This window comes from Coturnix japonica, chromosome 2 (genome assembly GCF_001577835.2).
Source record: "Coturnix japonica isolate 7356 chromosome 2, Coturnix japonica 2.1, whole genome shotgun sequence".
NCBI classification, from domain to species: domain Eukaryota; kingdom Metazoa; phylum Chordata; class Aves; order Galliformes; family Phasianidae; genus Coturnix; species Coturnix japonica.
Window position 1 is genome coordinate 91,097,074 of NC_029517.1, and position 13,817 is coordinate 91,110,890.

At 40.2% G+C, this 13,817-nt stretch overlaps 1 protein-coding gene across 6 annotated transcripts in view; it reads left to right on the forward strand.

Moving 5' to 3' along the window:
• Positions 1-13,817, forward strand: part of LOC107310014 (phosphatidate phosphatase LPIN2-like) — a 110,872-nt gene that overhangs the window by 39,806 nt on the left and 57,249 nt on the right. For all 6 annotated transcript variants that reach the window (XM_015855244.1, XM_015855245.1, XM_015855246.1 and 3 more), the window contains 8 exons: positions 1,117-1,313; positions 2,353-2,479; positions 3,242-3,426; positions 4,310-4,424; positions 8,026-8,182; positions 9,391-9,497; positions 9,610-9,654; positions 13,671-13,807. In XM_015855244.1, coding sequence (XP_015710730.1) covers positions 1,117-1,313; positions 2,353-2,479; positions 3,242-3,426; positions 4,310-4,424; positions 8,026-8,182; positions 9,391-9,497; positions 9,610-9,654; positions 13,671-13,807 — 1,070 coding nt within the window. The remainder of the gene's footprint in view (positions 1-1,116; positions 1,314-2,352; positions 2,480-3,241; positions 3,427-4,309; positions 4,425-8,025; positions 8,183-9,390; positions 9,498-9,609; positions 9,655-13,670; positions 13,808-13,817) is intronic.

Below are 13,817 nucleotides of genomic sequence, written 5' to 3' on the forward strand. Positions count from 1 at the left end.
GACTGATGGTTATATGTAATGTGGGAAACCTATCAAGTTGAAGACACGTGGACAAAATCACATTTTATGTTGTCAACACCTAAACACCCATTGCGCCTAAGGAATAGGGAGCTTGGATTTCATTTAAGTCTTGGTACTTGGCCAGTGAATGAATTTAGTTCACTTCCCATGCCATGGGAGATTCATGAAGTGAGATTCAAAAAGCTTGTTCAATACTCTGAGCTGCAAATAAAACACAGGGGCTGCATCTGGGGGTAGATAATGCTGCGGTAGAATACCAAAGACAAAAGTATGTGATGTAAGATTTCCATCAGACTTGGAAGGTCACAGATAGGGCTTTTAACTGGTATGTGATATACTAAGTGTGGGCAAATATTTCCTCAGTACATATGGAGAGGGCATTATAAGAAAACGGGTTGTGAGAAGTTCTTCATTTCTATGTTGTTATGATTAACAAACAAACAAAAAAATGTGGATAATGCTGCAAATTTTGTAAAGTAAGTTCCAGTAACAGACATGTTCCATTTCCAGTCAGCCTACAGTGCCCATGATCATGCTTACTTCTGTTAAGGTAAGATGAAGGGTGCAATGATAAAATCTACACAGTGTGTAAATTTAATAACAATGATAGTAATAAACAGAGAACTGGAATTCTGGAAGGGGAAGAATGTGGGCCTATTAAAAAAAATGGAACTGACACAGTTATTATATGTGTGAAAAAGGATTCACTTTCAGAAAAAGGAAACAAATCATTGCATCTCTAACTTTTTGCTTTTCTTATGTGATAATTTTGGTTCCTCATTTTTCACGGTTTTGAACCAATTCATGATCACTTACGTCAGAGCTGCAATTGCAACACTTTCTTTCACTGCGTATCAGCTTGCTTCTCAAAACCCAGTGATCTGGAAAATTAATTCTTATGCCGTTTGAATTTTCATGTTTGGTTTATGGAAGCTTTTATCCATCATTTCTCATTCCAGCGGAACTCCCCTTGGCCGCACAAATGTTTTCCTAACTTGGAAATGCAGGATGGGGGCCACCTGAATACGGTAACCAGATGCCTGTCTGGTTATTGAGATATTACTTCCTACTTATATGTTATTCATGTTGAAACAGCTGCTCCATCTCCGCCATATGACATCACGGTCCTTGAGAGTGTTCGGGACTCCATGGTGTTAGGATGGAAACAACCCAAAGCCACCGGGGGAACTGAAATTACTGGCTACTACGTGAACTACCGTGAAGTGATTGGTGGAGTTCCTGGGAGATGGATGGAGGCCAACATTAAGGCCGTTAGTGAGAGGGCATACAGGGTAAGAGGCCTATACTATAATAGTAATAGTCTCGTGTGGGTTGGAAGGGACCTTAGAGATCATCACCATAAGGTGGTACACATTATTGTAGTCGTAGCTGTGACCTCAGAAAACTTTAACAGATGGTATTAAAACAGTGGTTTTGTGTCATATGGTTAATATGTTATTGAAACTGCGGCTTTTTGTACTGCAGGACTTCTATGGTACCATGAAATACTTTGTTGTTCTACTGGCTTCCTTGCTAGGGTTTGTCTCAAAGTGATGGAAATGGTCTGTTTGTAGAAGTTTTATGTATACATTTAGTGCAATATCTACCACACTGATGCTCTTCTGTTCACCTTATTACATAAACATTTAACATTTAAGAAATAGCTCACTAAGGAATAGAAAAGCAGATGGATAATACAATTTAATTAACACCTTTTAATTCTTCTCTCTACAATTGTAAACTAGTCTGTTATTCTGGCACCAACCATCATCTATGAATTAATTCCTCTGGATTTTTGGAAGTCAGGCCCTCACAACAACTGACAAACTACTGGGCCTGGTGGACCTACCCCAAGCACTTGCTGGTACTAGAACCAGCTCTGTTTGGGCTGGGCTCTGTGATTAGTTTTAAAGGCTGGTTTAGAAGTGCAGCACTAGCTACAATCTGTCTGAGCTACATTGCAATTGAAAAGGAATGCCAGGACTGTATTTCACCCTGCTGCAAGGACAACTCTTGCCTTAAGAGAACTTGCTGCCTATCATGAGACAGATTAGTATAAATGTTGAGCAATATCCTGCTTCCTCTCTGACTACCAAAGTCTTTCAATAGGAACAGAGTTTTAAAATCTGAGCATGCTGAGTATGCTCACATATGCTTATGTCACTGATTAGAGAGAAAGCCAGGGTAGTTATTCTCTTACATGTATGTGTGATATCAATAAAGCTTTATTTTCTTCAGGCAGTTCAAAGCATGTTCACCTTTTAGATGACTGTGACTTTCTCCTAAGGCCTTAATCCAAAGTTAATAAGTACTATTTTATTGGATCTGCAGATTGAAAACCTGAAGGAAAACATGGTGTACCAGTTCCAGGTGGCTGCTGCTAACCTGGCTGGAGTAGGGACACCCTCCCAACCCAGCAAGCCCTTCAAATGTGAAGAATGGACCATCGCTGTACCTGGTAGGATCCTGAGTGTAACATGGGGGTTACTACCACCCACAGGGTGCTATGGGACAAATAATCTTATGGGACAAATAATCTAAGTCCTCAGTGTCTTCAGTTTCTAGGGCAGTCAGTGGGTACTGAAGTATATACCCAGGCCTGCATCTCCATCACATTCCTTAAATGTTCTTACATTGATCAATTAAGTAATGCCCACATAACCAGTAGCATCTTACAAGCAGCTCGTATTTTCTTTATCTTTACTGCTTCATTTCTGTACTATGTCTGCCACTGTGCTCCCTAGTTTAAATAGTAGGCATAAAAACCTGTCAAACAGAGAAGGAAGAGTCCTTGTAGCCCTTGTGTCATGTGTCATATAGTACTTCAAGGCCAGATCTCTGACCTTTTAACACTCACTGAAATTAAGAAAAACAATCTCCATTGGCTTCAGTGGACTTTAAAACTGTCCTTGAAGCAGCACATTAGCTTAATAGTTAACTTATTTCCCTGACTTTGGAGATTATTTGTAATTTTTGTTTGTTTGTAAATATTTGATCAAGATAGCAGATCTCAAAAACTTGGATTGTTTTTTAGGGCTAGTCTTTTATTAGGTATGAATCGTATTCATATCTCATCTAGATCTGATACAATGGAACTGCACCTGCTGTCAGCATTGGGTGTGCGATGTGTAGCTTGATTTTGTTTTTTGAAGCCTTATGCATTAATCCCTTTGGTCTTTATTTTGATAAAACAGTTCCAATTTTCACTCTTACCTTTCAGGGCCACCTCATGATGTCACATGCACAGAAGTTAGGAAGGACTCTTTGGTATTACTATGGAAGGAACCAGTTTATACTGGTCGTAGTCCTATAGCTGGTTATTACATTGATATGAAGGAAACTGAAGCGAAGGAGGAACACTGGAGAAGCGTCAATGAGAAGCCACTTCAAAAGAGATTCTTGAAGGTAAAGTAATTTGAGGTTCAATATGAATATAACAGAATAATCTTAAAGAAGTCAGTCGTAGATAATATAATCCTATGTAGCATTTATTGAAACACTTAGCAGGCTGTGTTATGCCTAGGACACCTTTGTATGAAGTCTGTGTAGTCAGACGAGGCAGTAACTTGGAAGACAATCTGGTGTGACAACAAATAAACAAAAAGAAAATAAAAATAAACAAACAAACAAACAAAAAAACCAACAAAAGAAATAGTGCCATAAGTGCATATTATTCTTACAACACAGGAAGCACCCCTAGTATTTCCTAGCTCACAGAGCATTGTTACACAAAAACATTACACAAAAATGGATGTTGTAATAATGTGGTATGTGGTTCTTCCAAACACGAAGATATTCACTTTAGGGTTTGATCTTTTCACACATGCTTCAAAGGGGTATTGAGAAGTGTTGCAATGTTACTGCATAGGACAATAGAACTAGATCCGTGCAGCTAACTGCCCTTCTGGTTCCATAGAAGTGGGACTGGGACATATTGCTGATAATTTATCTAGAGTATAAGATAGTGCTGTTCCAGAGGTCAACGGACACGAGTTAAAAACATCCTGTTCAAATAACAATGCTCCTTTTATAAATAAATCAATGACAGCTGTGACACTGCCTAAACATTAGCTATGCATACAAGGAAAGCATAAACCAAACATATCAGTCATGCCTCTCAGGGACTGAAAAACTTAATTAAAAAGAGGAAGGAATATCTGCCAACTGGAAAAGGAGCAAAGCAAAAAATAAAAGAAATACAATTGTTAAGCATCCAGACTGGTACTGTAAAAAGTGTGATATTAAACTTTTTATTGTAATAAATCATGCATGCCTTTGCTTCCTGCAGATAGCTGGCCTAACAGAAGGGGTGAGCTATGTGTTCCGTGTGCGGGCGACAAACCAGGCTGGTGTTGGGAGACCATCAGATATCACTGATCCCGTTGTAGCTCAGACACGACCAGGTCTGTTAGAAATACTTCCTCTTTTTGTCATATTTAAAGAGGTGCCTGCTTGTGTGATATGTTTGCTTACAGGCTGTGGGTGAACAGCCTGACCCCTCTCAAAGTCAAACATTCTTACTATGCAGGAAGCAAGTTGAAGACTGTATCCTGCTGCTTGGTCAGATATGTTTTAAGTCAGGACAGGTTTTCTTACTCTAACAACCTGTTCAGGAATATAAAGTTATATACATATTACAATAGAACAGTGCATAAGTGGAGGATCTGCTAAGATCAGCCCAACCAAAAATCTACAGTTTCAGGCTTTGCCCTTCCTATTGAAGATTATTTATCTCTCTCTTCTGTTTAATTTATGCAGTGTACCTGAGGAAAGGGTAAAATAAATTACTCTTTACCCTTAGTATTTAAAATAAAGATTTAAAATGTGTAATCCTAAGAAGCCTTGAACTGTCTCCTAGCGAGGCTGTAAATGTGATAGAAAGGATATCTGAAGACAGAGGCAGAAAAGAATGAGAAATATTTGAATGGGAAGACTGGAGTGACTATTAGTGAAGCTGGAATGGGAAAGAGGGTCTCGATGAAGTGGATGGTTGAGAAAATCAAGACTGTGATATGGTGATAAGAAGATAAGTGTGTAGGCAAGAAGGGGTTGGAATAGAAAAGACATGAGCTTTGGAAGGACAAAAATCATTTAGTTGAGAATAGATTTGGGCTAGAGTAAAAAGAAGATATGGTGGTAATGGAGAACTTTTGGCTTTACTAATCTGTTTTGCTTGAGGATTAACATCCATGTCTCAGATTTTTCATAAGAACTTGTTGTGATAATGTTTATATGTATGAAATAAAAGATTGATCACGTAATTAAAATAACATATGAATGTAAACTCTTCTGAAGATGATCATCGTGGTCCAGTGTGGCCCAAGCTCAACCTGGCACCATGAATGTGAGTAGAATATTTGTTTTGCAGTCCTTACAGTTAGAGAAGGTGATGAATCTCAGGACTGTGACCCTTTTGCAAGCCAGGCTGCTGTTCAGAATTGCAGTGTCTGATGGAATGCAGGGAAGTTGAAAATGATGTACTTATACAAATCTGATTGACCCATATTTTGAGCTGAAGTATGCAGATACACTGTTCACCAAACTAAGCTTCTTAATAGTGCTAAGAAATAACAAAAGGCTTATTAAAAAACGTATTTTGGGAAGCAGTCTCCTGGGTAGGCTTTCAGCTTTCTCACTCAAACCACACAAATCTCAAGAACAATCATGCTATTTTTAACAATTACCACAAATCTTCTGGTGCTACCCAATAAATACCGTCTTCACTAACATTGTGGATGGAGACAAAATATTGTAAGATCTCTCTAAACAATTCCAGCTTGAATGTCATTGGAATGTTGGCAAATGCGTAACATTGCCAGGAGACTGAGCTCTCTAACCAAAGAATGTAATGAAATAACATCCAGAATGGAAATACTTGTTTTAAAACGAGTGACTCTGGATGATCTGTACAAACCACCACGTTACCTAGAAAGGGGAAATTAGACTGCTGCTATTATGGCAGCTTCTTTGGTTTCTCACTGTGGGGTAGGCAAAGTCCTCTGCCCCAGTAGTTTAAAAATATTTGTTTTTCTTACTTCCGCATAACTATCAGGAGTAAAAACCATAATTGCTTCTGGAGATACATGCTGTGCATTATTATCATCACCTCATTGTGGCCTTCCAGTATTTGAAGCATATAAACAGGAGGGAGAACGGCTGTTTACAAAGCTGGATAGTGCCAGGACAAGGGGGAATTGATTAAAACTGAAACAGGGGATGTTTAGGTTATATATTAGGAGGAAGTTTTTCACACAGAGGGTGGTGAAGCACTGGAACAGGTTGCCCAAGGAGGTTGTGGATGCCCCATCCCTGGAGGCATTCAAGGCCAGGCTGGATGTGGCTCTGGGCAGCCTGGTCTGCTGGTTGGCACCCCTGCCCATGCCGGGGGGTTGAAACTGGATGATCATTGTGGTGCTTTTCAACCCAGGCCATTCTGTGATTCTGTTATCATAATGTGGATAATCTAAAACAAATGTAAGAGATGGTGCTCTTCAGATGTACCTTCTGGCTGTGTTTCTTTGCACATCACATCAGCTGCCACCCAAAGATTCAGGTGCTAATGATAGAGAGAGAGGAAACTAAACATTAGTGAAATGTCGAACGATGAATTTGCATATAATAAATTACCTTGTAAAATTTTTGAAAAATGTGTAGCTGCCTTGCAAAATATTTGTAGAGCTTAGAATCCATTAATCATCCCCTGGTTCTTATTGTGCTTCATTCCCATGAGGGCTGGTAAATAACAGGGCCAAACCAGGGATATTAATCTAATCCTTCATTAAACAGTCGTGGCAAATTATAAAGAATAAGAAGGCTGCATGTACACCACTTGTCATTACAGGAGCTACTCGCAGTGCTGGAGAGGACTTGTATAGCACTGGGATGATGAAAGGCAGAAATTTCCTTGCATACTTGAGACTCATTAAGAATGATGCTGAAAACAAAGCCCTTAATTTCAGTGTCAGGAATAGAGTTCTTGTCCTTAAGATGCAATGCATTGTGAGAAGGCACACCATTAGCATTCTGGGCAGCCCAGCATTGTCTTAAACTCAGTAATATAATGTGAGTACCCTATTCAGATGTAAGCTCCAGCACTGAGCTGTTCAGAGGAAGCTGGATGTTCTCCAACATCCATCTAAAGGCTTTCAGTGGCATTCCCAGGCAAGCTGCTGAAATGAAAGCTAATGCCACAGGTACAGGGTTCCCCGATAAAATTCGCTGTGCTTCATGATGGAGGGAGCAGGCAGGAGGTGCGTTCCATTTCCTGGTCTGGTACTCACTCAGGTTCTTAAAAGAGGGACAAACTGGGTCGCTTTATCCTGCCCAAGGACTGCAGGTACTGGCAAAATAGGGTGGGCAACTTAGCGGCTAATTGCAAATATTCACAGCCTTTGTGTGCCCACTTTAATGCTGCAGATGGCAGCAGGGCCAGATGCCAAGCACAGCAATTAAGCCAACTGCCCAGAGTGAAGCCAGAGTCACCAGAAATGCACAAATGTGTGCAGCTTGAGCAGCTTAGTTGTTCCCTCTTTTGCCTCCTGCACCTTTTCAAGCATCCACATTTGTACCCAGTATTCCCTCTAGAGCTTTTGTTTGACTAGGGAATGAGAAACTCTTTCTACATAATGAAAACACTTACTACCCCTTAGCATAGAAAATATTGCTATTTAATAATTCAAACATTTAATGGAATTGAAGGCTTGTATTTTTTCCCCTTCTGTTTGTTTTTTTTTTTTTTTTTCCTAAAGAAAATATCAGAGTCTCATGGGTGCTTAGACTTGCTCAAGTAAATCAGTCGATTCATAATGTGTTTTATTCTGTTCTTTAATTTTTTGTGTTAGGATGAGAAATGTAGTCAGGAATCAAGGATTGATGCTGTCAATATTTTCAACACTTTATGTGCCACCTGACAAAGTAGAAAGGAACTTCTCAATCCACCCCATGAATCAGACTTGTTTGCTGTTATCTCTAAGAAAATGGAATTGCCTTGTTCTGATCTTTCAGGAACTAAGGAAGTAGTGGTTAATGTGGATGACGATGGAATCATTTCCTTGAACTTTGAATGTGATCAGATGTCTCCAAACTCTAAGTTTGTTTGGACCAAGGACTATGAACCAATTGAGGATGACTCTCGACTGGACATCGATTCCAAAGGCGGAAAGTAAGAGCGCTCGGTGGTAACAATCATCTCATGTTTGACAAACCACAAAAGTCCATCCATTCTGGACGGATGACCTCAGTAAGAATTCTATCTGCTGTTGTTATCAAAAGGCTTCGGCATGAGTATGCTGTTTGTCAGCAAGTCTGTGTGCAGACCATAAGGAAATTGTAGCTTGAACAGAATGAGTCAGGCCGTCTGGTTAGGCAATTTACTCGTGGTTACATTTAAGCACTGAGTGAGAAAATCTGTGTTCTGTCCTCTTATAACCTGCCAGCCAGGATAGATTATTCCAATTGCTGTTATGGTAAATCTCTAAAAAGTTTGATTATTTGTCTGCTTTCTAAATGCTTTGACTGTGTAACATCATCACAATCACCTGAGCAGGACTCTGTTTTGATAATGTCACCATAGCCTGATTTGGTAACATCCGTAATTCTCTATAAGCCTAATATGTTTCTTCAGGCATTTTTCAGAAAGGAAGAAATGGCAAATGTACTGGTGCAGCCTATGAAGTATCTGTGTGCTCTTCCAGTTATATAAACCATGCAGGAAGAAACACCACTTTTGGTATTGGATACGAAAGCTGAATCAGCCTGCACTTAAGAGTATCCTTCCTTGTTCATCAAGGACCTGACAATATGCTTTTAAGTCCAATACTGCTGGCACTGAGAGCTTCTACAGCTTCTTGGAGAAGTCACAAATCTTGCACCCAGTTCTCTGCTGTTGTCTCAGAAGAGGCAACTGGTCAGCTTTCAGTTTCATGGATGCTTCATGGGTTGGGCTATTTCCATTTGTACCACACATGGATAACCGACCCTGGTTTATTCTGGTCAGAACACCTGTATTTGCCTTGCAGTCAGAGCAGAAGCTAATACAAGGGTGTTTTAATCTGGTTTTGCAACAGTGAAAAAGGAGCTTGGTTCAGACTGATCTTCCCTTCCTCCCATTCCCTTCCAGTTCCTTCCTTCACCTTCCCTTCGCTTCCTTCCTCCTTCCCTTCCCTTCCCTTCCCTTTTCTTGTTTTTCCTTTCTTTCCTGTTACTTCCTTCCTTTCCTATGTTCCTGTTATTCCTTCTCTCATTTCCTTTCCTTTTCTTTCCTTTTCTCTTTTTTCTTTCCCTTATATCCTTTCCATTTCTTCCTTCTTTCTTTCCTTTCCTTTCTTTTCTTTCTAATTCCTTTTCTTTTCTTTTCTTTTCTTCCCAAAGGTCAAAAGCAACCTTTAAGGATCTTGGAGAAGGTGATTTGGGAATTTATTCCTGTGTTGTTACAGACACTGATGGAGTTTCAGCAGGCTACACAATTGATGAAGAAGGTAAACACACAGCATCTTCTAAGCATGCTTGTTTTGCTTTCCCTTCTGTTTCTTCCTGCTTTTGTGTTTCTGGTATCCATCATATCCATGTTTTACTTCACATCTTTTGCAGAAATGAAACGCCTGCTTGCTCTGAGCCATGAGCACAAGTTCCCAAGTAAGTGAGTCAAACGTGTCTGTTGAGAGTTTTGTGTGCACTGGGGTATGTATCACAAAGCTCCTGCCAGCATCAGATAGGGAAGTTGCTAGACTGCTTTTAGATGAGTGTTATTGAATTGAAAATCTATGATTCCTTTATTTTTCTCTCTTTCACTCAGAGAATTTGTGTATTGCTTATATTCTTCCCATTCTTTTGCAAGTTACTGATCTAAGTATATACTACGTATATGCTCCATACTGGATTGAAAATAAATATCCTAATGGTTTTATTTCTTCTACATAGCAGCTTTTTGTCCTTACTCGGAATGCCTAGCCTGATCTGAACATGAACTTGAAAGATTATCTGCCCCTCTAATTTCATCTCAACTGAAATTAAAACAATTTAAAATTATTGTTAACAGAGCAAGCAATGTAGTTATCTATATATACAGAAGTTTTCTGCTGAAATTAATCACACTCTTTTCTGTTCCACATGGATACATAAACACCTTTCCTGTTGCTTGGCATTATACTTTTGCCAAGTCCACAGATTTATTATACCTTCATGATATCCTGACAGTGGCACGACCTTGTTATTTTCAGTTGAATATGGCTTGAATAATAGAAGAAAACAATAAATTGTAGATGGAATTCTACTATACACAGCAAGATGAGACCTAAGCCTTACCTTATCTTCTCCCACTACCTACTCTTCTTTGTTCCAGGCACTAAAACTCTTGTCTGGGTTTTAACCCCTTCAGCTCTGAGCATCTGCTGCTGGCACTTCTGCCATCTCAGCCTGCACTGTTCCTCTCAGCCCCACCACAACTTGGCTGCACAAGTTGCCTATCTTTCTGCACACATCTTTTCTCTCTGGGTCATTTCCACATCAGCTCTGCTCTCCTCTATATTTTGATCCCCCACTGTTTACTCCTGCTCCTCCCAACCCTATCTTCACACTGAGAGTGAGTCATCACAGCTCCTTATTGCTGTCACCTGCCCTTACTTGCCCCAGCCCTTCTCTACTCAGCTCTTTGCCACATTCTGTCTTAATAACTAATATCACAAAAACAAGTTCCTCGGGACACAGAATGTGTGTTTGGGTTTTTTTATGTGCTGTTAGGTGTTAGTACGCTCCCATGGAGCATGGAGCCTCCAGGGGAAGAAGGCTAAATCAGAGGAGGGGAAACTGTTCTTTTTGCTTTGGGCATGCTATGCCCTGTGAACACTACAGAATTATCAATTTCAAAATTATTAATTACAATTATAGGTTGAGGTATATCTTCCTTTATGTATGAGTCTAGGAAAATGATAATGAGCTCTTATGGATCAACATGAAACTTTGGTCATCTCTCTGAGTAATCACAGAACTGTGGGAGCTGGAAGGGAACTGAAGAGAGTCCATCATTGAGTCCAACCCTGCTGCTAAAGCAGGTTCCCTACAATAGGTTGCATGGGTAGGCATCCAGATGAGTCTTGAATATATCCATAGAACAAGACTCTGCAGCCTCTCTGGGCAATCTGTTCCAGTGTTTCATCACCCTTACCATAAGAAAGTTCTTCTGCATGTTAGTATGGAACTTCCTTTGTTCAGGTTTTAGGCCATTGCTCCTTGCCCTATCTGTAGATGCTGCTGAAAAGAACTTGGCCTTATCCATTTGCTTCCTGCCTTCATTTAGATATTTACGAACATTATTCTGATGAATACCCAAATTACTGACAAAAAAAAAATGAGTCGCTGCCATTTCTGATTCAACATAAGCTCTTGCACATTTTTGTCTGTACCTCTCAACTGCACTTAACTTAAACTTCTACTCAGAAACAACTGCAGCAAGTAACTGTGAGAAAACAAGTTACTCAGATAATGCAGTCCTGCAGAACAAAACTGCTCACAAACACAGCAGTGTATTGGTGTTGGGTGCAAACAAATATTCTAGCTCTTCACTTTAGCATTATCATCTGCCTGAGGATTTTTTTTCAACTGCACGTGGTAATTTGTGATGTTATACAAGTAGGATGTGAAACCTTGAAAGCACGACGGCTGGAAAATCTCCGAAGACAGTTTGTGTTTAGTAAAACGGAAATATTTTGAAACAGGGCTATTGCTGGTGGAGGGCTGTTACACAGACCTGATTCCTTTGGATGCAGGGAGTGAGCGGCCTTTTCCCAAAAGTGAAGCCTTTTACATCCTGAACAGTTTCTGAAAGATATTTTCTTCCCTTCTAGACCGAGATATTCACTCTTAATTGCATACTGGGACTTTAACGTTGCCACAGAGCTGACAGTGAGACAAAAGCAGAGCAGCCTGATGTCTGTTCTCACTTTCCTCCTGTTATTTCTGCAGGCTCTGTAGCATTTCTGTCGGTTTCTTTTGAGAAATTATGCAAGATATGACATTCCTTTTGTTTCTCACAATACAGTAGGGGAAGAAGCTTCACAACCGGTTCCTTTACTCTCCCTCTGGGGCTCATTTTTAAACATTTTCCTCTTCTGTGTTTTTTCATCACTCTCTTTTTTTCTTTTATTCTTTTCTCCTGTGTCCTCACCACCCAGAAGCTTTATGTTCACCAGAGATGTGTTCTGTGCCACCAACACTGTGAGTGTGGGAGGGTGTAGGTTGATGAAAAGGGTGCTCATTTGAAAGGAAGATACAAGGAGTCCTTACAGGTGGCCACCACCTGGTTTGGCAGTGGTGTTCAGCCCCAGAAAGTATCCCACTGTTTAAAAATGTAGGACAATGAAGATTGAAAAGACCTCTATAGATCAACTAGTCCAACCATCACCCCCTCTCTACCATGCCCAATGGCCACCGTCCCTCAGTGCCACATCCACATGGTTCTTGAACACCTCCAGAGGTGATGACTCCACCACCTCCCTGTGCAGCCTCAGTGCCAGTGCCTCAATGCTCTTTCTGAAAAGAAATTTTTCTTAGTGTACAACCTGAATTTTCGTGGTGCAAAATGAAAGATGAAAGATGCCAGGTACCACACCAGTCCCAGTCCTCTCCCTGTGGTGAGGCTTCTACATAAGTGAAGTTTAGGAAGAACCCTGTCCTGGGGTTTGTATGGGAGGAGGTAGAGGGTGACACCCATTACCACACACTTAATCAGGTGTTTTGCAATGTGTTTGTGCACTCTTCTCAGTTACACCCTTGCAAGGCAGACTTTACACTGCTGTGAAAGTGGAGTTTGGGCCAGAGTTCACACCCAGCATGTATGCTCCGATGTATATGATTTTGTTGGAAACTGGAGAGTCCACTAAGACAGGAAAAATGATGGAAAATAATAAAATGAGAAAATATCCCCAGATATCAGAGTATAAATGCCCCTGTTTAATGTTGCTGATTAAAATAACTTGATGAAAAGTTAAAGCATGCTGAGTATTTTTGCAAACAGGAACAAGGAAAAAATAAGACTAGTTTCTGGTAGAGTACTCTTTACAAGAATATATTTCCTTCTTACAGCTTATTGAACGTGGGGATTTCCATTCTTCATAAATAAATGTTTATTACTAATGGGGAAATTTGGGGCATTTTGTGATACTCGGTGAATTCTGGAGGTAAGGGTCCCACTCAGTAAGAATTACCTACCAAAATCTCCCAACCTGCAGTTCAACAGCTGACTATCTGATCTGCCTTGGTGCTTGTTTTGTTTTCTTTCTTTTCCTTAATGTGTCAGTTCACTGCCTTGCAATAACATTAAGTGACTCATTCAAGATGTGTTTGCACCAGGCAGGCTCAGGTTGTGCTGCAGAGATGCTTGCAGTTTACCTTTAGCCCCATGTTAGAATGGAGGGACCCCAGCACAATTCAAATTGTGAATGTTTCAACTCCGTGCAGACCTAGAGATAGAAAGATCAAACAATTCAGTCTTGCTGGTTGCTCTGTGGATATGTGGGTGGAGAGGCTTTCCATTGATACAAAGAGTTACTGTGAGCTAGTTACCTTGCATACATTAACTGAATGGAAGAAGAGAAGAAAATAGCTGTTCCTATGCAGAAAAGTATAAGCTTCATTCTTGTGTCTCTTCTTTGTAGCTGTTCCACTTGCCTCTGAGCTGGCAGTAGAAATTCTGGAAAAAGGAGAAGTGAGATTCTGGTTGCAAGCTGAAAAATTGTCTGGCAATGCAAAGGCTAACTTTGTATTTAATGATAAGGAGATTTTTAATGGAGAGGTAAGGCTTT